Raw genomic sequence first — 24,665 nt, forward strand, 5'->3', positions numbered from 1 at the left:
ATGGCAACCTTAGCTACGCCGCACGCACGCGCAAGGCACTTCAACATCGCACACGCACACGCACCACCGCACGTAGCAGTGCTTCGTTCTGCGCACACACTCTGACTCTCCCTTCCCTAGAACGTTGACGATGCCGACGGTACTATCGCCTTCCGCCTGCACCCGGGCAATGGCACCGATAAGACCATCGGCTGGGCGCAACTGCGGTTCGTTGATCATCAGAAAACTACTCGACGCATCGTCATCATCAATGTTAACCGCGGGGTGGACAGACAATGGACGTACGGACCGGAGCGAGCGCGGAGCAAGGATGACGGCTGGCGTCCGGTGCTCGTCATCGAAGACGTGAGCGACGAGCGGCTGGAGGAGACTGCCCAACAGATTAGGGGCTGGATCACCGGCAACAAGATCGCCATCGTCAACATCGCCGGTACCGATCCACCCAACCACCATTTATCGACTGAAGACGAATCGCTCAAGCCGTGCGTGCCCTCCGCGTACCCTCAATACCTTCGTGTCCGCAGGCCATCGAGAGACGACGAGCGGGATGGGCAAGGCCTACGGCGAGCAGGTCACGAAGATCCTCCAGCACGCGCTCGCGGGCCTGTGCGAGCCGCACCAGGCCAAGTGGCCCACCAGTTGACCAAATAGGCCCGCAGCACGCTTCCCTTTCTGTAAATTGACGCGCCGTTTCGATCAAAAATGACGCCCACAGCAGCGCTGTCTGGTGATTGACACAAGATGGCACGCACCACAACGAAGAACCATGAACATCCTGGAGAGGTGGTTCCAGACCGGCTGGGGCAGCAAGGACATGTACAATTGTGGTGACAGTGATGACGATGATGACGAGTTGTGGACGTGCGCCGAGTGCTGGGCCAAGGTGAGCGAGGAGGAGCTGGTTATGCTGCCCTGCTTCCTCCCCATGTGCAGCCTCTGCCTGGCGCACAGGAAGAAGGTACAGCCACAGCAAGGCACCTTGTAGACACCACACACAACTCTCACACTTCTTCACTTGGACATCATGAGCAGAGGATGCGAGTTGCCCGGCGTGTGACAAGCCTGTTGGATGGTCACAGCGCACCCAACTGGCGGAGCCGCACTACTCGCTGTCGCCGTCCTCGTCAAGCACCTCTCGTTCTGGGCTTCATGGTCTGGTACACACGGGTGCATAGAAGTTTAAAATTTGAATAATTAGCTCTATAAAAGTTTGTGAATAATTGGCATTCCTCGTCGCCGAGTTTGGGCAAAAACCACAAAATACGGTTTCCGTTTCGTGACCTCCAACTTCGGCGAAGCCAGTTGACTGAACCAGAAGAACCGTGACCCGGCGACCTTCGTTTCTCTCTCCATCTTCTTTCTCTCGCACGAGCCACAGATTTGAAGAGATCCCTGAACGGCGTGCGCTGAAGTGATTACCTCCCATCTGTTATTTTATTATTATTTGTTATTTTTGCAGCACAAGGAGTCAGCTGCAACCTTGACACCCCTTCCCTGAAGCCGCAGCAACAACACAAGATAAAGCCTAACGGCTAGCAGCCCCCCCATCTACATAATCAGACGCAATCGACATGTCTTCCACGCGCAAGCACAAGGCGGCCGACGGCGATGAAGGCGAAGGCTCCTCCCCATCCTCCTCCCCTCGCTCGTCTCCGCATCGAGCCAAGTCACCATCATCATCGTCGGGAAACAAGAAGCGCAGATTGGACACGAATGGAAGCGACGAATCGACAGCTACCACTTCCTCCTCTTCTTCCTCCACCTCAACGTCTTCTTCCGTCTTCCCACATCCCGCACTCCATCAGCTGCCGCCCCATCTCCTCAACCACTCTCACCCGGGTGGCGATCTGGGCGAATCCCTCCGATTTTCGCAAGTGGCGCGTCTCCTCGACGCCTCGGCTGAGGATGGCGGGCTCGGGCTGGGCCACTCCTCGTCTGGTCTCGGGACCTCCACCGATTCCTCCTTCTGGAAGATGCTGTACGCTCTCCCATCCCTCTCTACTCGCCATCTATCAATCTATCTTCCATCTCAAGATTCTACTTGCTGCCCCCCCCCAATGCTTTTCTTCCATTTCGTAGTGTGTTCTTTAGCGATGGTGTTGTTGATGATGGCGTGTTCGTGGCAATCTATCATGCAGGGAGACCGAGGACCCGTCTGAGGTCACAAAACAGATGAACCAGACGGCCGAGCTGCAGCAGCAGCTCCTCAAGACGGCCCACCTCCTGCGCTCCTCGCAGGACGGCACCGAGGCGGCCGGCGGCAACCACCACCACCAGGACGCGTCGCTCTACGCGTCGCAGGGCGGCGGCGGCCACCAGCCCCAGCCCTCGCTGTCGCAGTCGCAGCTCATGAGCGCGCTGATGGGCTCGGCCTCGGCCAACGAACTGCTGGGCGAGGGCGTCGTCGACTACCCGCCGCTGTCGGCCTCCACCCACGCCCTGCTCACCTCGTTCATCAAGCAGGAGGGCGCCAGCTCGAGCGGCGGCGCCACGATCGCGTCTGTCGCTGGGTCGGGCGTCGCCGCGCTGCCGCTGCCACCCCCGCCGCACGGCACTATCGCGCCCTCGCCCGCCTCGGCCTTCTCGTCGCCCACGGCCGCCGCGTCCAGCGGCAAGAAGTCCGGCGGCGGCCACAAGGCCACGCGCTCCGGCTCCACGTCGCCCGCGCCGCAGTCCTCGTCGTCCACGTCGAGCGGCGGCGGCGGCCAGGCGGCGGCCCAGCACTCGGCAGCGGCTGCAGCTGCGGCGGCGGCGGTTGCAGGCATGAACGACGGGAGCGCGGCGGCGGCGCTGCTGTCGCAGCTGGCGTCGATGGAGGAGAGCGTCGACAACCAGCTGAAGGCGATGAAGTTCCAGCAGTGCGACGTGATCGACACGCAGCTGCACAACCGCGCGGAGATGGACAAGCTGCTCAAGGCGCAGGGCGACCTGCGGAAGCAGATCGAGCAGTCGGTGCAGCGCCTGGAGCAGCTCAACGACACCCACATCCTCACCGCCACCGACGCCTACCGCCTCGTGTGCCTCTCCGACTCGTTCGCGCTCCACGCGCGGCGGCTGCGGCTCTACCAGGAGGAGCTGTTCCAGGCCCAGTCGGGCCAGCCCGTCAAGCCCGTCGCGTCGCTGGTCATCACCAAGCAGCCGTTCCCGTGCACCGTCAAGCAGTCCAAGTCGGTCGACGACCCGGTCGACGTGGTGCTGATCACGGGCGCCAAGTCCGAGATCCAGGCCATGGGCCAGGTCAAGGCCGAGCTCATCAACGAGGACTACAACCCGATCTCCAAGAAGAAGAACTCGGCGCCCGCCATTCAGAACGCGGCCGAGACGATGGACGAGTCGCTCATGGTCACCTTCAAGCGCCTCATCTTCCCGCACGGCTCGCGGGTCAAGTCGGTCAACATGCGCTTCGCCCAGGAGGTCACCATGAACGGCTCCTCCATGCGCCTCCTCAGCGAGCCCACCAAGCCCTTCATCGTCATGACCAACCACGGACAGAGGTCCACCACAGGTAACGACCTTGTCTGTGTGCGTGCGCATGCGTGTGTGTGTGTGTGGTGGAGGCTAACTCCTCACACAACGCAGAGGGCAAGCTGTTGAAGAAGCACACGTTTGCCAACCGTTCGGAGATACCGTGGCCGGCGTTCGCCAACGCGATGCAGATCCACTACATTCGGGCCACCAAGCAGGACCCCAAGAAGCCCGTCCGCCCGCTCTCCAACAAGGACATCGAATACCTCCACCTCACCAAGTTCAACGGCAAGATGAGGTATGTGCCTATCTTGTCCCTACATCGCCACCTTCACCTTCACCTGGTGTTGTACTCAACGCGAAAGTGGACCAGCATCAACCAGGAGGACTACGACCAGTTCTGGGCGTGGTTCGGCACCATCCTCTACAAGATCCGCAACCACCAGAAGCACATCCTCCCCATGTGGATCAAGGGTGCGCCCCACACCCTTCGTGGCATATTAACGTGTATATAGCACATATTAACATATTTATAACATTTGTATATCACTATACAGGGCTGATCTACGGCTTCTTGTCGAGGGAGGACTCGGACCGGCTGCTGCTGACGCAGGGCGCGCTGCCGGGCTCGTTCCTGATTCGCTTCAGCGACCGGTGCGCGGGCCAGTTCGTGGTGGTCTACGTGACGTCGTCGCCCAACAAGAAGGCCGACGGCGGTGCCGGCGGCGGGGACGACCGAGAGGTCAAGCACTACCTCATCAACCCGGAGGACATCGAGAAGAAGAGCACCCTCCCCGACTTCCTGCGAGACTGCGAAAACCTCTGGTTCCTCCTCCAGGTCGTGCGCGACCACGACACCGGAGTGGTACGTCGCCACACACGCACACGCACACACCTCCGTGCGTGTCGTGCGGTCGTGAGTGTGGCCTGGAGCTGACGGCGAGTGTTTTTGCTTGGGGGGGGGCGTGTGTTCCTTCAGGTGAGCCTGAGGCCCAAGAACAAGGACGAACTGCTGGCCTCCTTCTACTCGCGGGAAAAGTCGCAGACGCTGCTGCTCGGCTACGACAACCGCCAGCCGTGAAGCACCACCGCGCCTCCGACGCACGTAAAGCGAAAGCGAAACGGAGAACGGAGAACGAAGACGTGGAAGGGAAGGAGAAAGTAACACGCAAGGAGAGATAGGAAGACAGAGAACAAAGGAACGAACCGCGCCAAACCTGTATAGAGCAGAGGCCACCAACCATCAACACATAAACGACAAGGTCGAGGATAACTTTGCCGGACAACAACGTAACGTGCCGCCTACCGTCACCAGTGCGGTGCGAGGAGGTCCTCATCCTCCTTGCTCAGTTCGTCGTCATTCTTGGCCGGAGAGTAGAGCGCCAGCTCCTCGTCCAGGAAGATCCTGCTTGGTGCGGTCAAAACAGGAGAGTTCGCAGGCAAGCGAGAAGTAGGGCATACCTCGAGAACGTACGCCTCTGGAAGGGAGCAGGACGCTTCAGCTGCTGCGCCGCCGAAGGTACACGTGGGGCGGATGAAGGCGACGCCGAAGGTGGTGCTGGCACGGCCTTGGGAGGAGTTGCTGGGGTTGATGCGGCCGGGCGAGACTTCGGCGGAGGCATGGCTGCCAGAGTGGCTTGGGAAATGCGAGCAGACCAGGGAATCGCCGCTCGTGCAGGCACGGGGGAGGAAAGCGCCTTGGGACTCTGAACAGATGTCGGGCGAGATATCGAGTTGAGAGTGGTGGTCTTGGGACTGGCCACGGCGGCCACGGGCTGCGCCAGTTGGTTCATGAGCTGCATAACGGAGACTGGCTCGTCTCTCACGCTGGCTGGAGCACTGGAAGACAGCACGTGTTGGTTAGAGTCGGAAAAGTAGAGATCCGAGAGAGGGGTAGAGAGGCGTACGGCTGCCATCTGTCCATGGCGTCGAGCCTCGTCTCCGTCTGTGCAATGCGCTGCTTGAGGTTGCGCTCTTGGGCCTCGAGGTGATCCTTCTGTATGGCCCAGGAACCGGCGAGATCTCTGTTCGAGATGGTGAGATAGCTTCTTCTTTAGCTTAGAGCCAGCAGGCTTTGTGACGCACCGCAAGTAGTACAGCTCCTCCAAGGCCACGCTGATATCTTTTTCATAGCTTTGGGGTTCAGCAACCGTCAGCAACGAAATGGTAAGTAATAACGTGTCGGAAAGCGACAGTAGCTGAAGGTGAGGCGTGCGCATACCCGCTGATCTTCTCTGATGCCACAAGCTTGCGCAGCTGAGCCTCAGTTTGGGATTCAAGTTCGGAGATCTGGGCTTCCTCTCCGCCTTGTGCGGCACGTAGGCCTGTACAAAGTGGTGGGTGAGGCAGACCAAATCACAAACGTTGACGCCGGCATTAAGGTGCACCTTCACTCTCGAGTAGCAAGTGATCCAACTGCGCTCCAAGGTTCTCGCGCAATTGCTCCGCTTCTTTTCTCGCGCGGAGGGTGCGATCGATCCGCGCGCACTATCAGCCGAGTCGTAATAGTGTCAGAGCCGAGAAGGGTCGTGTTCTCTGAGTAGTGTTCTGTACCCTATCCTTGATCGTGCTGATCTCCTGAGCTATGTGCTCGAGCTCCTTCTGGGTGGCTGCAGCGTTGCCCATTGCGCTCACTATGACCTTTCCTTCGGCATACACCGCATGCATCCTGAGGACCCGATTACACTTGAGCCGACTGAGGTAGAGCTTGAGGGAGAGAGAATAGGCGTACGTCCGCTTGAACGCCGCACGGCTCGCATTTATCGTTTGCTGCAGTTGGCGCTTCTCTACTTCAAGCTTGCTCCTCGTGGTCGATAGCTCTTCGCGTTCTTAGGGCAATTAACAGACCGTCGTGTGAGTAAGGAATGGATAAGCACGAAAGCACGAACGTACTGGCGCGAAGGAACGCGTTGTGAGCTTTACATTCAGCGAGCTCCTGGTCAAGCTGAGCGTTCTCTCTGTGCGATGCGTCCGCGTAAATGCACTGCAAAGTGGACATGGACTCTTTGTCGAGGGCGTACGTGAGGGCGGCTTGTGTGGCTCTTTGAGCGTCTTTGATGTGCTCCTGGAGCTTTTGCGCGTCTCTTATGGTTCCCGCTCGCGCTTGGCTAAGCTCTGCCGCACTACACGCCGAGAAAAGGAGTCTATTACAACGCAACGGGAGGCCACAGTTACGTGGGGAGGGTACGAGCGTTGCGTTTTTAAGTGTTCCTCCTTCATCTCCTGAATCTCGGAGAAGAGGCTCTCGAGCGAGTGATCGGCTCGTGGCAACATGTTATCCAGACGCTCTTCCGAAGCTCGAGGTGTGCACGACGTCGCTACGTTGAACTTCAAGTCCCATTTGCTTCATCTGCCCCAGATCAGGCTTTGCCTGCGTTTCCTTGTATGCAAGAAAAAGAATTTCACAATATTTTCCTGCTACGGAGCTCCGTAGAGCTTTCCTAAAAAAGCGACTTGGTTTAAAGTGGCAGAGACGTGAACAACCTCCTTTTCTCGGCTTTGTTTGTTATGGTACAAAATGAGAGGGCTTAGGTGCATGAACATGGTGCTCTGGGCTTCTCTGGTAATACTTGCTCTGTGGCTAGTTATGCAACAGAAGCCGTTGAGCTTTTCCGTCAGCTCTCCCCCTCCATTTCATCAGACATCTCTGCGCGGATCAACCTCGAACGCTCCTGCTCGGACCACTCCCAACCCCTTCGCCATACCATGGGAGGACTACGTGTCCCCCTCGGGAGATGTGCGCATCATATCCGCAGCCCAGGACCATCGCATCTTCCCCACGCAGCTGCCTTCCTCCATCATTGCCGCCACCTTCCCGTCCCTCGCCTCTGACCCCCTCTACCGAGTGATTCAGTTACACATGGCACTCCACCACAAGTTCGTCGACGTGGCCCATCAGAAGACCGACGCCTTCGACACGGTGGAGCTCAACTGGCACGAAGAGGCAGGCCCGAGGCTGCTGCCCGCGCATCAGTGCCTCCACAACCTGCCCCGCGGCACCAAGTGGCGAATGGAGCACGGCGCGCCCAAGTTCCTCGAGATCATCATCCGCTGCGCGTTCTTCATCGAACCCGAGCTCATGGAGGTTCTGCTGGACCACAGCACCAGTCGGGCTTCGCTTGCGGTCTACATGGCGAAAGAGCGCGTCGACTTCCCCCTCTCCCAGGTGTTCCACCTGGCCAGCCCGGCCCCCCTACTCCCCCGGCACGCGCAACCACCGAAGTTCCCAACTGCGCCATGGGTCAAGCACCAAGAGCGGCTCAGTCACAGCATCGTGCGGCCAGCGCCTGGCAGCGAAGCCGCGGCCTTGCGCGTGGGCGTCGCCTGCACCAAGAAATACACGTGGAACAACGACGACGAGCTGTGGCTCATGTGGATGCTGGACGTGGTGGGCGTGGCGCACGTGGTGATCGACATCTCCACACGCGATCTCGAGCTATCCAAGGTGGAGAATGGCCTCGCCAACCACCCCGGCCTCGCCGAACGCGTGACGCTAGTCGACCTGGACATCCCCTTCGGATCGCCCCCGATCACCTACTGCTACCTGATCGAGAGCGTAGCGCGGGACGTCTTCATGCGCTGGCAGGCGGACTTCGACTACATCTTCATGATCGACGCCGACGAGTTCGTGCAGCTGTTCGACAGGGAACCACCGTTCGCGCGGCTCGACGTCAGGACCTTCATCGAGCGCAACCAGGAGCGCATCAGTCGTGAGGGCTTAGCCTACCTTCGTCGACCCACCATCCTGCGGTCAGAGGCCAACAACGCCTCCGACCCGATGCTGGGTGAGTTCCTGGCGACGCTGCCGCTGCTCAACGGCGAGGAGCTGTTCTCCATCATCGAGCCCGCAGCGCGCGCGCCCACAGCCGATAAGATGTCCGTCGGGAAGTCGCTGTTCTGGCCGCCTCGGGCGGTGTACTCGTTCCTGCACTACAACCAGGACACGCCGCCCGTCTTCTACAACGTGAGCGAGGCCCACATGCTCCATGTCCGCCAGGAGGTGAAAGCCGACAGCATCAGGCAGTATGTGGACAGGATGGAGCGGTGGCGTAGCTAGCCGTGGTTTTCAATCAATCTGTCCTTTTTATTTCTTTTTCTCAACTTTACCTGCCAGCCCCTAGGAGGCCTTTTGATGCAATTAAAAAATTGAAAATTAATGATACAATGTACATGCAATTTATTCGAGATGGTGATCAGTCGTAGAGGACGAGATCGAGGAAATGGAAGGACCGGTCACGGTGTGGGCCGTATACTGAAGAACAGCGTACGCGGGCGTTGACGGTGGTGGCGGGCACGATGGCCACGATCGGCCGCAGGGCCTCCTCCACCTCCTTCCGCCGCGCCGCCAGCTGTCCGTTGAGTCGCGCCATCTCCGCCCGTATCCGCTCGCGCTCCTCATCGCTCACGCCCACCGGCAGCGTTACCGCTGCCTCGCCGCGACATGTCATGAGCTGCTGGAGCGCTGTTGCCGTCGTCGTCGTTGTCTCGATTATCGCGGGCGTGGCCGTCGCCCTGGGCGTGCCAGAGATCGCGGCCTCGACTATGGCCAGCTCCTCGTCCAAGTCGGCGCCGGATGTCGGTGGTGCGAAGGGAGTGGGCTGTGGTGATGGCGTAGCGGAGGAGGTGGTCGTGGTGGCGGCGGCGACGAATTCGTTCTCCTCACGCGAGGACTGTCGCTTCGTCGCGCCAAAGTCGAACGGGATGTGCTTCACCCACGTCTGCACCGCGGCGACGGACTTGCCCTCCATGCTGCCCAGCGAGACGCCGCTACTGCTGCTGATGCTGCCCATGCGCGACCGCGTACCGCTGCTGCTGGTGCTGACGCTCACACCGACGTCGGTGCTGGCTCCGGCGGCGTTGTTCAGCGATTCGACCACCTTGCCCGCATTGCCGTTCGCGCTCGTTCGCTTCTGACGGCCCGTCCGCCACTCGTCGAGGATGCACCAGCCATCGTCTTCTTCGCCGTCGCCCTCAGCGACACCGTCCTGGTCGTCGCTGTCTTCGTCGCCATCGGCGCTGCTGCTGCTGCCGACGATCGTCGAGTCGGCCGGCAGCAGCATCGCGGTGTCGTCCGACTTGGCGGCGGCGGTGAGAAAGACGCCGAAGAAGAGCAGCAGGTCGTCGCGCTCGCACGACAGGGCGCGCTTGCGGCGCTCCTTGAGTACGGCGGGCTGGATGGCCTGCAGCTCCTGCTCGCGCTTCGCCAGAAAGTCGGCGACGCACGCCTCCACCTCCTCCTGCAGCCCTGCCTTCAATTCCTGAACGCCAAACGCACACACGACACATGGCACCACCAGTAAGCACACCTGCGTTGTATGATCACCGCACACGCAACACACGACACGCAACACGCACCTCTTCATCGTAGACAAACTTCTGCACGACCTTCTTCTCGAGCTCCTCGGCGAAGATGAATAGTCGGCCGTCGCTCGCCCGCTTCGTTGTGCCACCACTTCCGAGTTCAGCGCTGACATCAGTCTCCGCGCCCTCGGCCTCGGCGGCCTTGGCACCTCCCTCTCCAGCGTTGTCGCTGCCGCGGCCTCGCTGGCCCTCGGCCACCACCCAGACCCGCTTGTCCTTGTCCTCGGCACCCGACGACGACGATGCCAACGCCGGCATGGACGCCGAACGAGGCGTCAGCGCTGCGCGCGGCGTGGGGACCAACAGGGCCTCGCCGCTGGCCAGTGGCGCCGGCGCGGAGGCAGGTGTTGGCGCTGCAGGCGCGGACGCGGGCGTAGTGGCTGATGTGATCGTGTTGTCGATGCGCGGGGGAGCGACGGCGGTGGTGCCGAGGCCGAGGTCGTCATCGTCGCCCAGTAGGATATCATCGATCGCGGCGAGCTCGTCCCGCACGCTGCGCTCGATCGCCTCCTGCTGCTGGAGCTCGGCGAACAGCGCCGGCGGCGATGATGGCACTGTGAGCTGTTCATGGTAGTACTGCGGACGCGGCGAGAACGTTTGCTGCGACTGCTGGTACTGTGGTCGAGGCGAGAAGGTCTGCTGCTGATGTTGCAACGGCTGATGGTGGTGGTAGGTCTGCGGCGTCGATGGGGCGGGCAGCGGCGAAGCGTGAACGGCGCCCGCGGGTGGGTGCGGGTGACTAGTGGAGTAGAAGGGGGTGGACGGGAGTGAATAGGAGAGCGGCAGCTTGTGTGAGGGCAAGGGCGTGGACGGCGGCGAGGCCGGCGTTGTCGTCGACGACAGCAATTGGGCGTCGATGATGCGGAGCTTGAGCTCCTCGATGGTCTGCTGGGCCTGGGCCAGCAGCTTCCGCTCCCGCTTGCGCTCCTTCTCGAGCCGGCGCTCGTGGTCGCGCATGGCGGTGACCGACTCGCGCAGGCGCGAGTGGTCCTCGGCCAGCGCGCTGAGCTCCCGCCGCAGGCTCTCGTTCTCCTGCTTGGCGCGCTGCGTCTTCTCCTTGAGCTCGACCACCGCACCATCGCTGCCATCGTGTGTCGACACCGCTAGCAGCTGCTGCCGACCGCGCCCACTTTGTCGTCGCGATCCAGGGGCGCTGCTGACGTCGGCATCACTGTCGTAGCTGTAGCTGCCGTGGCTCTCGCAGTCGCTGCCGTCGCCGTCGTCTTCGTTCTCCCCAATCGCTTCACCGTTTTCGTTCTTTGAGACAAAGAACGAAGTGAGACGACGCGAGAAGGAGTTCGACCGAGACTTGCGTTCGCGTTCGCGCGTGAGATCGCCCCGGAACGTGCTCAGCTTGTCGAGCAGGTTGGTGACCTGCTTGCGCAGTCGCTCGCTCTCACTCTTGGCCTCCTTGAGCTCCTCCTTGTAGTTCTCCACTTCGTCCGACAGGCGACGCATCTTTTCCCGCTGTTCCATCTCCTTCTTCATCTTTTTGTTCTCCTCGTTGTCTCTGCTCTCCTTCTCCTTTTCGATCTTTTGGATGTAGTCCCACAGTTTGGCCTAATAGACGCGAAGTTGAACATAATGCGCAGAAGGAGCGACCTTGAGTAAACTGATGCATTCGTAGAATGCCTGAGTAGCGTGTGTGCGGCGTGTGCGGTGGTACCTCGAGTTGCTCGGCCAGACGGGATTTAGAATTCAACATCCTTTTCTTCACCTTCAGTTCCACTGTTTGGGGAAGAGATTGGGGGGGGGGCATGATCAATCAGATTGGCACACAGCAACACTCGCGCACAATATGTACGCAACGTATGCACCGCGTGCACGCATGAGACATGAACACACGTGCGAGCGTACCCTTGAGTTCTTCTAGTTCGGTGCGTACGTTTTCCTCCTGGGCTTGCAACTCCCATATCTTTTCCTGCTGCATGCGGATCTGTGTGTACGTGTGTGTCGTGTGTCGTGTGTGTGGTGTGTGTCGTGTGTGTCGTGTGTGTGTGGTGTGTGTGTGTGTCGTGCACATTATTAGCGGTCAGCGACAGATGAGCATGCGTGAACCTGGGTGTGAGCGAGCATGCCTTGTCCTGGTATTCGTTGAGAATCGAAGAATTCTGGTACACCTCCAGCTGTTCTTCCAACTGCTTGTTCTTCTCCAACTGCATTCGCCACGCACACAAAAGGTGCGGGGGTGCGTGTTGTGTGCGGCGCGCGCGTGTCGTGCCATTGAGCCAAGAATGAAGCAGCAAAAGGCTGAGGTTCGGGCGTACCAGCATTTTGCCAAAGGCGGCAGCTTGCTGCAGGTGAGCGTCCTGCTGTTCGAAGTGTGCATAGGCCGCCTCCAGCGGCTGCACCAACCGTCGCCGTTTCACCTTCTGCGCCCCATCTTCTTCCTCTTCCTCTGCTCCTTCATCATCTTTTTCCTCGTCTCCTGTGGACAGGAATTGAAAAGTGCGATTTGTGAGATCAGAGATTTGTAGAGGGGATTTGTTGCGAGGCGTACGGAGCGCGGAGATGGCGGCAGCAAAGAGCTGCAGGTAGTCCAGCCCCTCCTCATCACTTCCCACCTCCTCCTGCTGCTCATCTTCTGATTCATCTTCGGTATCTGTCAGCCCACGATCTTCCGATGCGTTGCGCGGTCTTCTTCTTCGTCCTATGCTTGTCGCCTCCATCTATGTGCTCCTAAAAATAACGAAAAATGTACTGCAGCCCAAGATCAATTCTGTAATTGGGTTCGTGTTGGTCTCCAGCCTTTTTGGAGGAAATTGAGAGAAAATGAATTTCTTTTAATCAGTGGTTGTCGACACGCCAGAAATGAAGGGCGGACCAGTGGAGTGCGTTAGAGCAACCGCGAGAGAGATTATTGTTTGTGGAAGCCCATCAGTTGCCCATCCAGCGAATCAGAGCGAGCGAGATCAGAGAGGAAGTGTGTGCCATTATTTTCCATAATTCAAAATGAGTAAGATGAACCACGTCAACACCAAGGAGGAGGTCATTGAGGCCTTCCGCATCTTCGACAAGCAGGGTACGCGCACCCCCTCCGCACCCATCTCACCGCACTTATGCCGCGCAATGCACTGCATTCGAATGACGTTTTTTATTTAAATTGTGTGCCACATCATTTCATTTCATGCATTAATTTAATTCATCACCTCTGCACAGGCACTGGCTACATCTCTTCTCACGAGTTCCGTGAGCTCTTGACCGAGCTGGGCGAGCCCATGACCCCTGCCGAGGTACATCCCCGTTCTGCCTGCTCCATCCTGCCATCCATTCATCTCTGCTGCTGTGAGAGTTTACCAAGAGATGCGTGTCGTGTCCACGACACACTAGATCGACGAGCTGATCTACGAGGCCGACAGAGGTTCGGGCCAGGTGGCCTACCAGCAGTTCGTGGACATGCTCTTCATGTACGATAACTAAGCGTTGCTGCTGCTGCACGTGTACCCAACGAGCAACCAGGAAATACACCCTTGTACAATCCTACCCACATCGCACACAAACATGGCACGACACGACACGACACGACACGACACGACACGACACGACACACGCACAAGAGAGCAGTTGCGGTGGACTTGTTGTTGTCTATTGGTGTTGTGTGAGGTTGGTGGTGAAAGGGAGAGGGAGGGGAGGACTTTAGGTGATGACGGTGGGCTCGTGCCTGCCGGTGTACTTGGAGAGCTCGGAGAAGTTGAGCGCAAGGTCGATCAGCGGCTTGAGCGCATCCTGCGGGTCGATGCTCTGCTTGTCGGCGTCGGCCTCGTACTTCTCCACGTAGAGTCGGATCGTGGCGCCCACCGAGCCGGTGCCGCTCAGACGGAAGATGATCCTCGAGCCGTCGGCGTACACGAAGCGGTAGCCCTGGTGGGCGGCGACGGAGGAGTCGAAGGGGTCGGTGTACTCAAAGTCGTCGCACATGGCGAGCTTGTAGTGCGGGGTCTGGACGCGATCGCGGATGGTCTCGTCCGAGGCGCTGGCGATGAGGGCGCCGACGTGCTTCATCATCGCGGCGGCGGGCTCGGCGTCGCACTCCTCGTAGTCGTAGCGCGAGAAGTAGTTGCGGCCGTACTTCGCCCAGTGCTCCTTGACGATGTCCTCCACCGTGACGAGCTTGCCGCCCTCGGCCACGCCGGCGTTCTTGTACGCCAGGATCGAGAGCCAAGCTACAATGTTGGCAAGGTGATGGAGAAGGAGAAGGAGGTGGAGATGAGACATCACCACCGTGCAAGCAGATCGGCAGCGCATGGTGGGTGGAACGCACCCAGCACGGCCCAGATGCCGTCCTTCTCCCTGATGTGGTCGCTGCCGGTGCCGAAGCTCTCCTCTCCACAGATGACGCCCCTGCAAAAAAGGTGAGGAAGTGGCGTTAGTGCAGCTGCACCGGGGTGGTGACAGAGAGCAGCGGGTGCCGAGGTACTTGTGGTTGTCCATGACGTTGCAAAAGAACTTCCAGCCGGTGGGCACCTCGAAGCACTTGAGGCCCTTCTCGGCGGCCACGCGGTCGAGCGCGGCGGAGGTGGGCATGGAGCGCGCGACGGCGCCGAGGCCCTCGGCAAAGTAGGGAATGGCCTCCTTGGCGTTGGCGGCAATGATCGCCACGCTGTCCGACGGGTTGACGAAGAAGCGGCGGCCCAGAACCATGTTACGATCCTACAGAGCATCATCAGCGTTAGCATGATTCCCCCACTCTAGCATTATAAGAAAGACCGCCGAGCTACGTACACCGTCGCCGTCCCAGGCGGCGCCGAACTCGTACTCGCCGGTGTTCATGAGGTCCACGAGGGCCTTGGCATACGTGAGGTTGGGGTCGGGGTGCTCACTGCAACAAACAGCAGACCACAGTCAGCATTCTTCAGGGCTCCACGGCGAGGTGTCAGTCCGAGCGTACCCGCCAAAGTCCTCCTTGGGCACAGAGTTGACCAGGGAGTCGGCGCTCATGCCGAGCTCGTCGCGGAAGATCCGCTGGGTGTAGGCGCCAGTCACTGATGTGGTTTCGAATTGTACACGTCAGCCCGCTCCAAGTCAAGCCAACACAACAAGTAGTGTGGGTTATAGCACGCAATACCTCCGTTCATGGAATCGAGCCTGACCTTGAACTCGGGCCGGGCCACGAGCTTCTTGATGCTGTCGATGGGGAAGATGCTCTTCATGAGCTGCCAGTAGTCGTCGACCGAGTCCACGATCTCCACCGAGAACTTGCCGAACTTGTGCTCGCCTAGGGCGGACAGGTCAACCTACGGCGCGCGTGGCCGACGGTGATGATTCAGTCGGGGCGCATTCGGCGGCGAGTGCGAGGTGGTGGGCGTACGCACCTCGGGGATGTTGGCCAGCTTGTACTGACCGATGCGGGTGGTGTGGGTGTAGATGGCGTCGGTGATCTTCTCAGGAGCAGGAGCTGGATGAAAACGAGTTCAAGGGTGAGGTGAGCATGCACGCCTCCTTGTGCGCATACGACAAAGCACGGAAGCTCTACCTCCGTTCTCGATGTTGAACTTGATGCCGAAGTCGCCAGTCTGTCCGCCAGGGTTGTGCGAGGCGGTGAGGATGATGCCGCCTGCCCGTCGCAGCAAGAGCGTCAGCACATGGCTCGCAAGCGCAGTCAAAGTGGGCTGGGGAGGGGCGCGCAGGCGCATACCGTTGGTGCGGCGAGCGCGGATGAGGGCAGACACGGCGGGAGTGGAGAGGATGCCGTTCTGACCGATGATGAGCTTGGCCACGCCGTTAGCCGCAGAGATCTGAGGGTAAACGAGTCAAAGAGCCTAGTTAGCCACTGCGTTGGTCTTGTTTGCACCTCCACAAGTAGGTCAAGGCCAAATCTTGGAACGATTGAGGAGCAAGTAGCGGTTGACTTGGATCTCAATTAATCACGAATAAATAGAATTGAGGCGGTATGCTGTGTGGTGTACCTTGATGATGGTCTGGAGGGCTTCGCGGTTGTAGTAGCGACCGTCGCCGCCCACGACGAGGGTGGCGTTAGGCGTGCTCTCGTTGATGTGGCCCAGCTCGTGGAGGGCCAGGAACAGCGACTGAACCCAGTTCTCGAGGTAGTGCTCCGATGAGAACTCCTTCACCTTCTTCCTCAGGCCCGACGTGCCCGTCTTCTGTCCCGCGATCGGTCGAGTGGGCACCGCCCTCACCTCAAACTCTGCAGTGCTCATGGTTCTGTTTTTTGTTAATGCTGCGTAGATCTGTGCGATTGATCGGATGTGTGGTTGATGCCGAGGCTAGATGTGTGGCGTTTGCAGTGTGCAGTCACGAGTGTCCTCGTATTGCAGTGGAAATATAACAAGAAGGGCCGCGACGACAGCGATGACCTGGAGTTCGAACAAAGCTGGCTCGTTGGGCCAAAGGCTGGAACCGGCCATTTTCCATCGCTTTTCTCTGCACTTCCGACGGTGTCAACCGCAGAGACGAAGTTGGCAGTTGCGCACCTCTTCGCGCAAGAAGACAAGTGCACCGCCGTACGTGTCTAGTTGACACAAGAGGAAGTGACGCCGCTTCATGTCGGTGTCTTGACCTTGACCTCACATGAATAAAAGCAGCTCTTGCCATACATCACACGTACACCCTTACACCTACCCAAGATGCAGAAGGACACACCGCTAATGGGCTTTATTGAAGTTCCCAACGGAGGCGAGTGTTCGGTGTGCCTGTGCGGCGACAAGGAGATGATGCAGCTGCCCTGCGCGCACGTCGTGTGTGTGACCTGCTTTCTGCGTAGAGTCGCCAGCGGAACCCCTCACTCAGGTGCGTGCCTCTGTCTATCCATCAATGCCAATAGCATGGCATACAGAGCTTAACTTCATTCCCTGGTCACTCTGCTTTAGGGGAAGGCAACCACATCAGGTGTTGCGTGTGCACTCGCATTGAGCCGGTGGAACTTGTTGTTGGCTCGAGCCGAAGATTGACAACGAGCCCGACGTTGGTGCAAGCAAGGAATCAGCCGAGATAAAAGAATGTGAGGAGGAAGACGACGAAGGCGAAGAGGAGCCGGACCTAGTAATTCACAACGAACCGTTCGTCGTGGAGCTGGAGAGCCGTGTGCAGGGTCCTGGGGCCAACATCGTGATCGTGGGCCAGATAGGGTCGGGCAAATCGAGGCTGGTGCGCGAACTGACCGGTTGTAGCTGCGTCTCCTGGACACGCGCAACCGCGACCGTAGACGCCGACTGGTGGACCCCCTACAAGACCAATCCCAAGTCGAAGATCACCGTGTGGGATTCCAGGGGCATCAAGTCGTGGAGCACCAGCGGCGTGGAGCAGCTCACTGAGTCCATCGCCCAACTCGAGTCTGCGTCGGTAGGCGTTGACTTCGTCATCATCACCGTACGCAACGACCAGCTGGTAACTTGCCCACTCCCCTTATAGGCTCCGGACTCGTCAATTCAGTTAGTAATACCAATCACAGCAGATGAAGGGTGCTAGGGCGCGGCTGGGCCGGTTCCTGGGCTTTTTGAACGCTCTCGGCAAGAATGCTGCCGTGGCGGTGATGCCCAGCTGTGGGCAAGGCGCCGGAGTTGGTCCCAGCCTGATGCGCCAGTTGGCCAAGATGGGTGCCGTGCAGCAGCTCAGCCCGACTGTGAGCCAGCTGACCATGGCCAACGGCGGCACCATCTGCCTGCTCACCTCCTCATCTGCGTCCGGGACCAGCGATGGCAGTGTCTCCTCCTTCGGGATGCCTGATCTGTTGATGTGCATCCTCAACACGCTTCCCCGTCATGAGGAGAAACGTACGTGCCCTCACCTCTCTCGTAGTTATCACCACTAAGCTTTTACCACAGGCCAGAACGTACATCAGGGAGCGGGGCTGCGTTCTCAGTCCTCCACTCAAATTTCGGCGATCACGCTGCTGGTAGGATGGGCTGGGGCCACTGTAGCTGTGATGAAGCTCCTCAACGCCTTCTGATGCTTCGATCTTCCTCCATTCTGCCTCTCAGTTTTATACACTGTTCATTGAGCTGGGCTCCTCCAGTAAAGAGTCTTGTTCACTCACTGTTGTAGGCCACACTGAAGAAGGACGACTCGGCAGCAACGCCAGCGGGTCGAGCAGCTGCGCGTGGGCTCCATTCCTCGAGGCCAGCGCGCACACCAGTAGCAACACCCCACCGCTGATCACCACCTCCGACGTGACCATGGAGTTGAGCAGTGTCAGCGCCCGGCTCCCGTCAGCCCCGCTCAGCCAGTCTGTCGACAGGCAGGGTAAATGTTTAGATTTTACTAAGGAGGAATGCGACTAATGTACCTTTGCCTCGGGAGGGGAGGGTGGCGATGAGCGCGCAGATCACCAGGTCGCCGATTCCCTCCTGTTCAACTGCGGGGCCGTAGCGGCTCGCCTTGTGGGCGGTCGAGTTGAGGGTGATGGCGAACAAGTCTGGGGCATCGGTGGCGATGAACATGTCAACGTGCGCGTTGCGTTCCCGACAGGCCCCAAACGGGCGCAGGAGCGATCGGACGTCGTCTCGCCTCTGCTTCAGCTCGGTCTGGTCGAGTGAAGCAATGTCCGAGGTAACCACCATGAACGCCTTGCCCTGACCCTGCAGCTGCTTGAGGAACTTTTGCAGGTCCTCCGTACTCACCTGCATCAAAAAGCGCGTAATGGGTGAGTGGGTCCTGTGAGTCTTGTGTGTCGTGTTGCGTTGTGTAGGTGAATGTACCTTATGCCACGCGCGAATAAGAACGATGACAAGATTGAACTGAATCCCGTGCTTGCGCTCTACCTGGCCGAGCTGAGTCATCAGTCGAGCGACCTCCTTCCTGTTGCTCCACGTCGACACTCCCTCGCTGTCCCACCAGCTGACCTTGGACTGGGCGTCGGCGCGATACGGGCTCCACTCCGTGGTGCCTAGCGCCGCAAGACCACCCGAACTGCCAGGCGCGCCGGTGACGGCCGATACCAGCGCCGTCTTGCCCGCGCCCTCCGCCCCCACCACAGCGATGTTGACTTGGGGCACGCCAGCGAGGAGCTGACGTTCGATGGCCCGCCCGAGATCGGGCGCCGATGGCTGGGCCGCGTGCGGGGTGAGGAGATTTATGAGCGCCGAACACTCGTTCTTGAAGCGGAGGGCGTCGATGCGGAAAAGAGGCAGTGCCTTGGCGGATGGCGACACAGTCGCTTGGCACTGTGGACACTTCTTGCCTACGCGAGCAAGTGATGACGTCAGCGTGAATGGTGTGAATTGTTGGGGGGGGGGGCGCACTCCACTGGACGAAGCAGGTGGTGCACAGGGAGTGGCGGCAGGGCAGCAGGACGAACTCGCTGGGGTCGCCCAGGCACGTGCAACACTCGGCCTCTTCGCGCAAATGCTCCAGAGCCTCGATGAGCTGCCTCGTAGTGTTGGCCATCTTCTGCTGCTTCCGCCCTTGTGCCTCGTTCTCTTCTCCTCAGAGTGCTACTCCCTCTTGTTGTGTCGCTGTACTTAATCGCATTGCATGTTACACGCTGGCGCCACCGTCGAGTCTTGTCGTGCATCGTTCGTTCCAGGAAGTTTGAGGTTGGGGCGAAGTGTCGGAACTTGTCAATGAATGGTCACAGGCAACAGGCAGGGTCAGGAGCAGCTGCCTGTTGGGCTGTGACCTCACGCTCACCAGCATTTGCGTGTTGTTGTGTCTTTGACGGTTCAACAGCTTTATATCAAAATAAAGTAATAAATAAAAAAATAATAAATAACGGAAAAAGGCTCATGCCTTGCCATACTTCTCGATGTACCACTCGGCCATCCTCTTGATTCCCTCTTCGATCGGCACCTGAACACGCCCGGCCCATCAGCAACGGGCCACAATGAAGAGATAAAAACAAAAAGAATAAAAACTACAATAGCCCAGGGAAGAGGCAACGTACTTGAGGGTCGTAGCCCAGCAGCTGCTTGGACTTTCGCAGGTCGGCAAACGTGATCGGTACATCGCCAGGCTGCGCAAGTTTGACGCACCACCGAACGCACGCGTGTGGTGAGCCGCCGCGCGCCGTCGAGAGCGCACTGGATGGGTGAGTGGGTCATACCTGAGGTGGCATGTGATTGATCACCGCCTTCTTCCCCACAGCTGCTTCCACGACCTCGATAAACCTAATAGAAACAGCACCATCGTCGCACGAGATAAGAAGCACGAGTGGTGAGCGTAATGGTGGTGTTGGGTCTCGACAGCGGGGCGCCATTACCGGTTAAGGTTGATGGTTCGCGAGTTGCCCAGGTTGAAGAGCTGCAGCTCAGCGAAGGGCATGTCGATCGTGGCCACAATGCCCTGCGAGGAAACGAAGGTTGTCAGCCAAGGTACTACTTTTCTGCAGGGACAGAGAAGTCTCCTACCTGTACAACGTCGGAGACGAACGTGTAGTCTCGAGATGTGGTACCGTCGCCAAACTTGTTGATGGGCTTGCCACTGTACAACGCCGATCCGATCACACATGTGAGCAACGACCTCGCATATCGTGCGTGTCGCGTGTGTGTGGTGTGCGTTGTGCTGCTATCGTATGTGTATGGATCGGTGTCGTGAGGAGTAACTAACTTGTAGATGGCGTCGATGAACTTATAGGGAGCCATGTCAGGCCGACCGCGAGGCCCGTAGACGGTGAAGAACCGAAGGCCGGACATCGGAATGCCGTACAAGTGGTTGTAGGTCTTGGCCAGCAGCTCGCACGCCTGCAGGGATCGCCACACCTGTCAGTCATGCACGTAGCACACACACACACACACACGCTCGAGCGGTTGACCGCGTACCCGCTTCGTCGCTGCGTAAGGGCTTACCTGGACACGGAAGCCGAGTTCAGTGTTTCAATCGGTCGTGACACAACCAAAAGAAGGAGGGATGTCGTACGGGGTTGTCCACTCGGTCGGTCTCGGCGAAGGGCACCTTCTTGTTCTCGCCGTAGACCGACGACGACGAGGCGAACACGAAATTGGTGACCGTGTAATCGCGCGCCATGTCCAGCATGACCAACGTGCCTGCGATTGTCGCGTCGCGTGTCGTGTTGTGTAGTTGTGTGCGTTGTGTTATCGAGTGTCAAACGATCGATTACGTTTGGTAAAAGGTTACCCTGGAGGTTGGAGTGGATGTAGACGTCGGGGTTCTCGATGGAGTAGCGCACGCCGGCGCGAGCGGCCAGGTGGCAGATGTGCGTGATTGGGGCGCCATCGGTCTGGGCCTGGTCGAAGATGGCGCGCATGCCCGCGCGGTCGGCAATGTCCAGCCGCTTCACCGTCAACCGACCACTGCCCGCCTCCCTGTGTCGTTGTTGTTGTTGGCACACAGATAAGAAGTCACTCGCAATACGAAAAACGAATAAGTGATAAATGATAAATGTCAAAAAATAAGAAAATGAAGAAGGGTGGGTGGACGTGCTTGGCGAAGGAGGAGAGGAAGGCGAGGTTGTCCTCCTTGATGGTGATGTCGTAGTAGTCGTTGACCTCGTCCACAATGATCACGTCGTCGCCTCGGCCGAGCAGGAAGCGCGCTGTGTGCGAACCAATGAAGCCCGCACCGCCGGTGAGCAGGACCACCTTCTTGCGGCCCTCGGGCCACTTGCCCACCACCTCTACGGTCGAGTAGTCCACATCATCATCTCCATCTCCAGATGCTCGCATTTGCGATTTTCTCGTGCCGAACACGGTAATGACGAGCCAGAGGCCGAGGCAAAGCAGGATCACAGCGATGATCCAGTTCTTGCGCGACGGTCGCAGACCCGGTCGATAGCCCGTATTGTGCATCTCAGCGATTGGATTCGACAACAGTTTCTTTTTTGTATTCCTGCATTATAAAATACATATTATATTGAGCTTTGATTGCAATCTGGCACTTAGCTTGAAAAGAGCAGCTGGTACAGGTGCATTCCACGTCCCACAGCTTGCCGCACCGTCGTGGCCGGGAATGACGGCCAAGCAGGTGTGCTTTACACGACAATGCTGGGCATTTGTGCTCTCAATTCTTATGATGTGCGTCCTGATTATAGCGTTGGCCACGCCCTGGTAAGTGTTCTCCCTCTCGTGCACGAGACGACAATCACTGCCTTGCGCAGCCAAACATCTTCTTTCATCTTTACAAATTTCTCAATTTCCAACTTCATCATTTTATCGGGGCTCGCCCACCAGGTACACACTGGAGGAGTCGAACTACTTCATCTTCCCTCCCGATGAAGGAGCCGGCACCGCTCTGATCAACTTCTACTGGAACGGCGTAGTCATCGTCTTCGAGCCTAGTACGCCACTCCCACGCGCACTACCACCGCACACACGCATCGCACGACACTCACCCCCGCTGGCGCAGTCAAGGACAAGTCGTCGACCAAGACCTACTCGTGGGACTACTTCGACGACCTGGGGTCCAACGCCCGCACCGCGAAGCAGGCCTATCTGCTGACGATGGCCTTCACGATCCTCACGCTGATCCTCACCGCCCTCTTGTCGCTCCTCATCCTGTTCTGTCTGATCATCAAGAGGTACACAAAGCAGCACTTTACCCTCTTCTTCTCCTCCTCCTCGTCCTCCTTCAATCGGCCGCTCGTTTGCTAACACATCAGATTCAGCTTCCGCAAGAAGCTGGACCAGATCTTGGACTACAAGACCAAGTGGATCGTCTTCTTCACCGGGTAAGTCTCTTTTTATTCTCACGCCCAATGCCACCACCGCACGCACGACACACACCGCGCATGCACGCTTTACCGGTAAGTCTTATGGAGGAGGCGCGATGTTAACGCTGTGTGGCCACAGATTCCTCGTGTTCGTTCTGGCCCTGGTCTCGTGGAGCATCTTCTTCGATTTTCAAGAGGGCCTCTCGGTAATTCCTTTTCTTCTCCGCCGCGCCCTGTTGTGGTTGCCTCAGCGCTGATGAGCGTTGTTGGTTCCACGGTGCTGCGCGCGCAGGACATGAACTTTGGTGGCTGCGAGGGGCAGTGGTGGTGCGGCTCGTTCGTAGGTACGAACAGAACCCCGAGCCACTCGAGTGTGTGCGGTGTGTTGCGCACGTGTTCTGTTAACGCGCCATTTCTATTTTTCTATGTTCTTGTTCGTGCGCGAAGGTGTGTCCAACATGACGTTCCAAAACACGGCCGGGCAGCCGGTGACGATGGGCCTCTCGTGGGCGCCGTCCGGTACGTCAGAAGGTGTCAGTGAAGACACGCAAACCAGGCGTTATCGCTGATCGTGTGCGTGCGTGCGTGCGTAACATGTGTAGTCGGGTGGGTGTTCGGGCTGGGCAGCACGTTCGTGAGCTTCTGGATGGCGTTCCTGCTGTTCGTCGTCAAGCAGGAGAACTACGAGCGCGTCAACGTCAACGAGTACATCTGGTGAGACCATCACCCATCGCCCTAACCCTCTTCACTCAATTTTGATTTATTTATTTATTTATCTCTCCACACATTTCGCGTTGTACATGAACACTTGGTTACAAACCCACAGTTATTACACCAAACACCCGTACATCTCCTCTTTCTCTTTCGCTCTTTCGTTCTTTTTCGCTCTTCATTCGCTTTTCCCTCTTCTTCGTTCTTTTGCCCTTCAGCCTAAATTTCCGATGCTGGAGTCACTGGAGCGCGGACTTCATGCCGGCGTGCAGCAGCAAGATGACTACGAGCAGCGCGCCGGCCACCGCGGACGAGCTGGCGAGGCCGCGGAAGGCCTGCATCAGCAGCTCGGTCAGTTCGTCTTGGTGGCCGCCCTCCGCCCTCCGGTCCGCGTCCAGGCTCCTCCCCACCGACGCCACTGCATACATCACTCGATCCGTCAGACACGACACGACACGACCAACGACACGACCAACGACACGACCAACGACACGACAAACCAGTCAGGGGCGCACCTCTGTTGCGAGGCAGGGAGGCGAGGACACAGAGGAGGAGCTCGTTGATGCCTTGGACGGGCTTCGCGGAGTCGATGTGGCAACTGAAGAGGGCCACCTTGCCGGTGGCGCTGATGAACGCGTCGGCGTGGGCGTTGAGCTCGGTGGGCCGGCCGAAGGCCTGCATCAGGCGGCGCTTCTCCGCCTTGATCGTGTCCCAGTCCTTCTCCTCCACGGAGCCCATCGCCGTCGTCACCACCACGAAGCGCTTCCTGGCCTTCCGCAAGCGCTCCAGAAACTCGAACAGAGCTGGCTTGTTGGGCTGTCGTTCCAGAAGCTGAAGGTTAGGCGTGTCGTGTGTCGTGTGTCGTGTGTCGTGTGTTGTGGGAGTACCCTCTCGGAAGCGCGTAGCACGACAACGACGAGGTTGAATTTGGTGCCGGCGCGCTCGAGTGCCGCCATGGAGCGCATGAGCCCTGACGCCTCCCAGTGATTCCAGGACTCCATACCACTGGAGTCCCACCAGGTCACGCCGTGCACGCCGAGCGCTCTGTAGCTCTCCCACCCTTGAGTTACGGCGGACATCCCTGGGCCGTTGGGCACCTTGCAGGCCGTGAGGACTTCGATCAGCTTGGATTTTCCGGCCCCTTTCCGGCCCACGAAAGCGATGTTGGCCGTTCTGTCCTGGAGTAGATGGAGGACCGAGGCCGACCCCTCCGGCGTTTGGTCGGGCATCTCAACTCCCAGCAGTTTAGGGATTGGATGCGGCATCTCGCACACCGAACAGAGGACAATGGTCATTCCTGCTTTCGAAGGACACTGTTACCATGATCGTCGTCGTTATGTACCGCCAGGTGGTGATGAGGGTACCTTTAAGGACGGTCAGGCGGCTGGTAGCGAAGCAATCGTTGCATAGAAGATGGTAGCAGGGGAGCAGCACCAAATGGTTCTTTGGTTGCTTGCGGCACACGCTGCACCCGAACTCGGGCGGCAGAGGAGCGGTGAGAATACATTTGGGCAAGTCGGGGCGGTTCATGTCTTGATAGAGTTACTTGCTGCATTGCGTGTAGGATCTG

The 24,665-nt window shown here is 58.7% G+C and overlaps 9 protein-coding genes and 2 pseudogenes across 9 annotated transcripts in view; 6 read left to right on the forward strand and 5 right to left on the reverse strand.

Annotated features, from left to right (window-relative positions):
* Window positions 1-643, forward strand: part of ACA1_042090 (uncharacterized protein) — a gene marked incomplete at both ends in the record, with an annotated part of 1,120 nt that extends 477 nt beyond the window's left edge. Inside the window, 3 exons of the mRNA XM_004338835.1 lie at window positions 121-206; window positions 273-430; window positions 525-643. Of these exons, the coding sequence (XP_004338883.1) occupies window positions 121-206; window positions 273-430; window positions 525-643 (363 nt within the window). The remainder of the gene's footprint in view (window positions 1-120; window positions 207-272; window positions 431-524) is intronic.
* A 123-nt stretch (window positions 644-766) lies between these two features.
* Window positions 767-985, forward strand: ACA1_042200 (annotated as a pseudogene).
* Window positions 986-1,571: 586 nt separating this feature from the next.
* ACA1_042210 (SH2 domain containing Signal transducer and activator of transcription, putative) lies at window positions 1,572-4,546 on the forward strand (the record flags this gene model as incomplete). The annotated part of the gene is made up of 5 exons (XM_004338836.1): window positions 1,572-1,978; window positions 2,139-3,505; window positions 3,580-3,939; window positions 4,023-4,330; window positions 4,445-4,546. 5 exons carry the CDS (start codon window positions 1,572-1,574, stop codon window positions 4,544-4,546), a joined length of 2,544 nt encoding a protein of 847 aa, XP_004338884.1.
* A 227-nt stretch (window positions 4,547-4,773) lies between these two features.
* Window positions 4,774-6,463, reverse strand: ACA1_042220 (uncharacterized protein; the record flags this gene model as incomplete). The annotated part of the gene is made up of 7 exons (XM_004338837.1): window positions 4,774-4,870; window positions 4,927-5,304; window positions 5,373-5,489; window positions 5,687-5,789; window positions 5,853-5,952; window positions 6,019-6,293; window positions 6,358-6,463. 7 exons carry the CDS (start codon window positions 6,461-6,463, stop codon window positions 4,774-4,776), a joined length of 1,176 nt encoding a protein of 391 aa, XP_004338885.1.
* A 588-nt stretch (window positions 6,464-7,051) lies between these two features.
* Window positions 7,052-8,521, forward strand: ACA1_042230 (uncharacterized protein; the record flags this gene model as incomplete). Its single annotated transcript, XM_004338838.1, has 1 exon — window positions 7,052-8,521. One exon carries the CDS (start codon window positions 7,052-7,054, stop codon window positions 8,519-8,521), a length of 1,470 nt encoding a protein of 489 aa, XP_004338886.1.
* Window positions 8,522-8,641: 120 nt separating this feature from the next.
* On the reverse strand, window positions 8,642-12,494 carry ACA1_042240 (uncharacterized protein; the record flags this gene model as incomplete). The annotated part of the gene is given in 8 exon segments (XM_004338839.1): window positions 8,642-8,716; window positions 8,733-9,722; window positions 9,820-11,385; window positions 11,492-11,553; window positions 11,683-11,761; window positions 11,847-11,981; window positions 12,093-12,253; window positions 12,326-12,494. The coding sequence occupies 8 exon segments, from the start codon at window positions 12,492-12,494 to the stop codon at window positions 8,642-8,644; spliced, it is 3,237 nt and encodes a 1,078-aa protein (XP_004338887.1).
* Window positions 12,495-13,461: 967 nt separating this feature from the next.
* On the reverse strand, window positions 13,462-15,983 carry ACA1_042250 (Phosphoglucomutase, putative; the record flags this gene model as incomplete). The annotated part of the gene is made up of 10 exons (XM_004338840.1): window positions 13,462-13,988; window positions 14,087-14,166; window positions 14,243-14,475; window positions 14,548-14,644; window positions 14,714-14,807; window positions 14,891-15,059; window positions 15,138-15,220; window positions 15,299-15,379; window positions 15,461-15,560; window positions 15,732-15,983. The coding sequence occupies 10 exons, from the start codon at window positions 15,981-15,983 to the stop codon at window positions 13,462-13,464; spliced, it is 1,716 nt and encodes a 571-aa protein (XP_004338888.1).
* Window positions 15,984-16,409: 426 nt separating this feature from the next.
* Window positions 16,410-17,731, forward strand: ACA1_042260 (uncharacterized protein; the record flags this gene model as incomplete). The annotated part of the gene is made up of 4 exons (XM_004338841.1): window positions 16,410-16,520; window positions 16,729-17,151; window positions 17,237-17,555; window positions 17,607-17,731. 4 exons carry the CDS (start codon window positions 16,410-16,412, stop codon window positions 17,729-17,731), a joined length of 978 nt encoding a protein of 325 aa, XP_004338889.1.
* Window positions 17,732-17,810: 79 nt separating this feature from the next.
* On the reverse strand, window positions 17,811-19,167 carry ACA1_042270 (uncharacterized protein; the record flags this gene model as incomplete). The annotated part of the gene is made up of 5 exons (XM_004338842.1): window positions 17,811-17,875; window positions 17,932-18,009; window positions 18,068-18,401; window positions 18,480-18,961; window positions 19,023-19,167. 5 exons carry the CDS (start codon window positions 19,165-19,167, stop codon window positions 17,811-17,813), a joined length of 1,104 nt encoding a protein of 367 aa, XP_004338890.1.
* A 336-nt stretch (window positions 19,168-19,503) lies between these two features.
* On the reverse strand, window positions 19,504-21,524 carry ACA1_042280 (NAD dependent epimerase/dehydratase; the record flags this gene model as incomplete). The annotated part of the gene is given in 11 exon segments (XM_004338843.1): window positions 19,504-19,569; window positions 19,664-19,732; window positions 19,823-19,886; window positions 19,979-20,061; window positions 20,127-20,199; window positions 20,326-20,459; window positions 20,538-20,564; window positions 20,635-20,762; window positions 20,854-21,010; window positions 21,156-21,271; window positions 21,284-21,524. The coding sequence occupies 11 exon segments, from the start codon at window positions 21,522-21,524 to the stop codon at window positions 19,504-19,506; spliced, it is 1,158 nt and encodes a 385-aa protein (XP_004338891.1).
* A 373-nt stretch (window positions 21,525-21,897) lies between these two features.
* Window positions 21,898-24,082, forward strand: ACA1_042290 (annotated as a pseudogene).
* The last annotated feature ends 583 nt before the right edge of the window (window positions 24,083-24,665 follow it).

The sequence above is a fragment of the Acanthamoeba castellanii genome (assembly GCF_000313135.1).
Source record: "Acanthamoeba castellanii str. Neff unplaced genomic scaffold scf7180000084573, whole genome shotgun sequence".
In the NCBI taxonomy this organism is placed as follows: domain Eukaryota; phylum Discosea; order Longamoebia; family Acanthamoebidae; genus Acanthamoeba; species Acanthamoeba castellanii.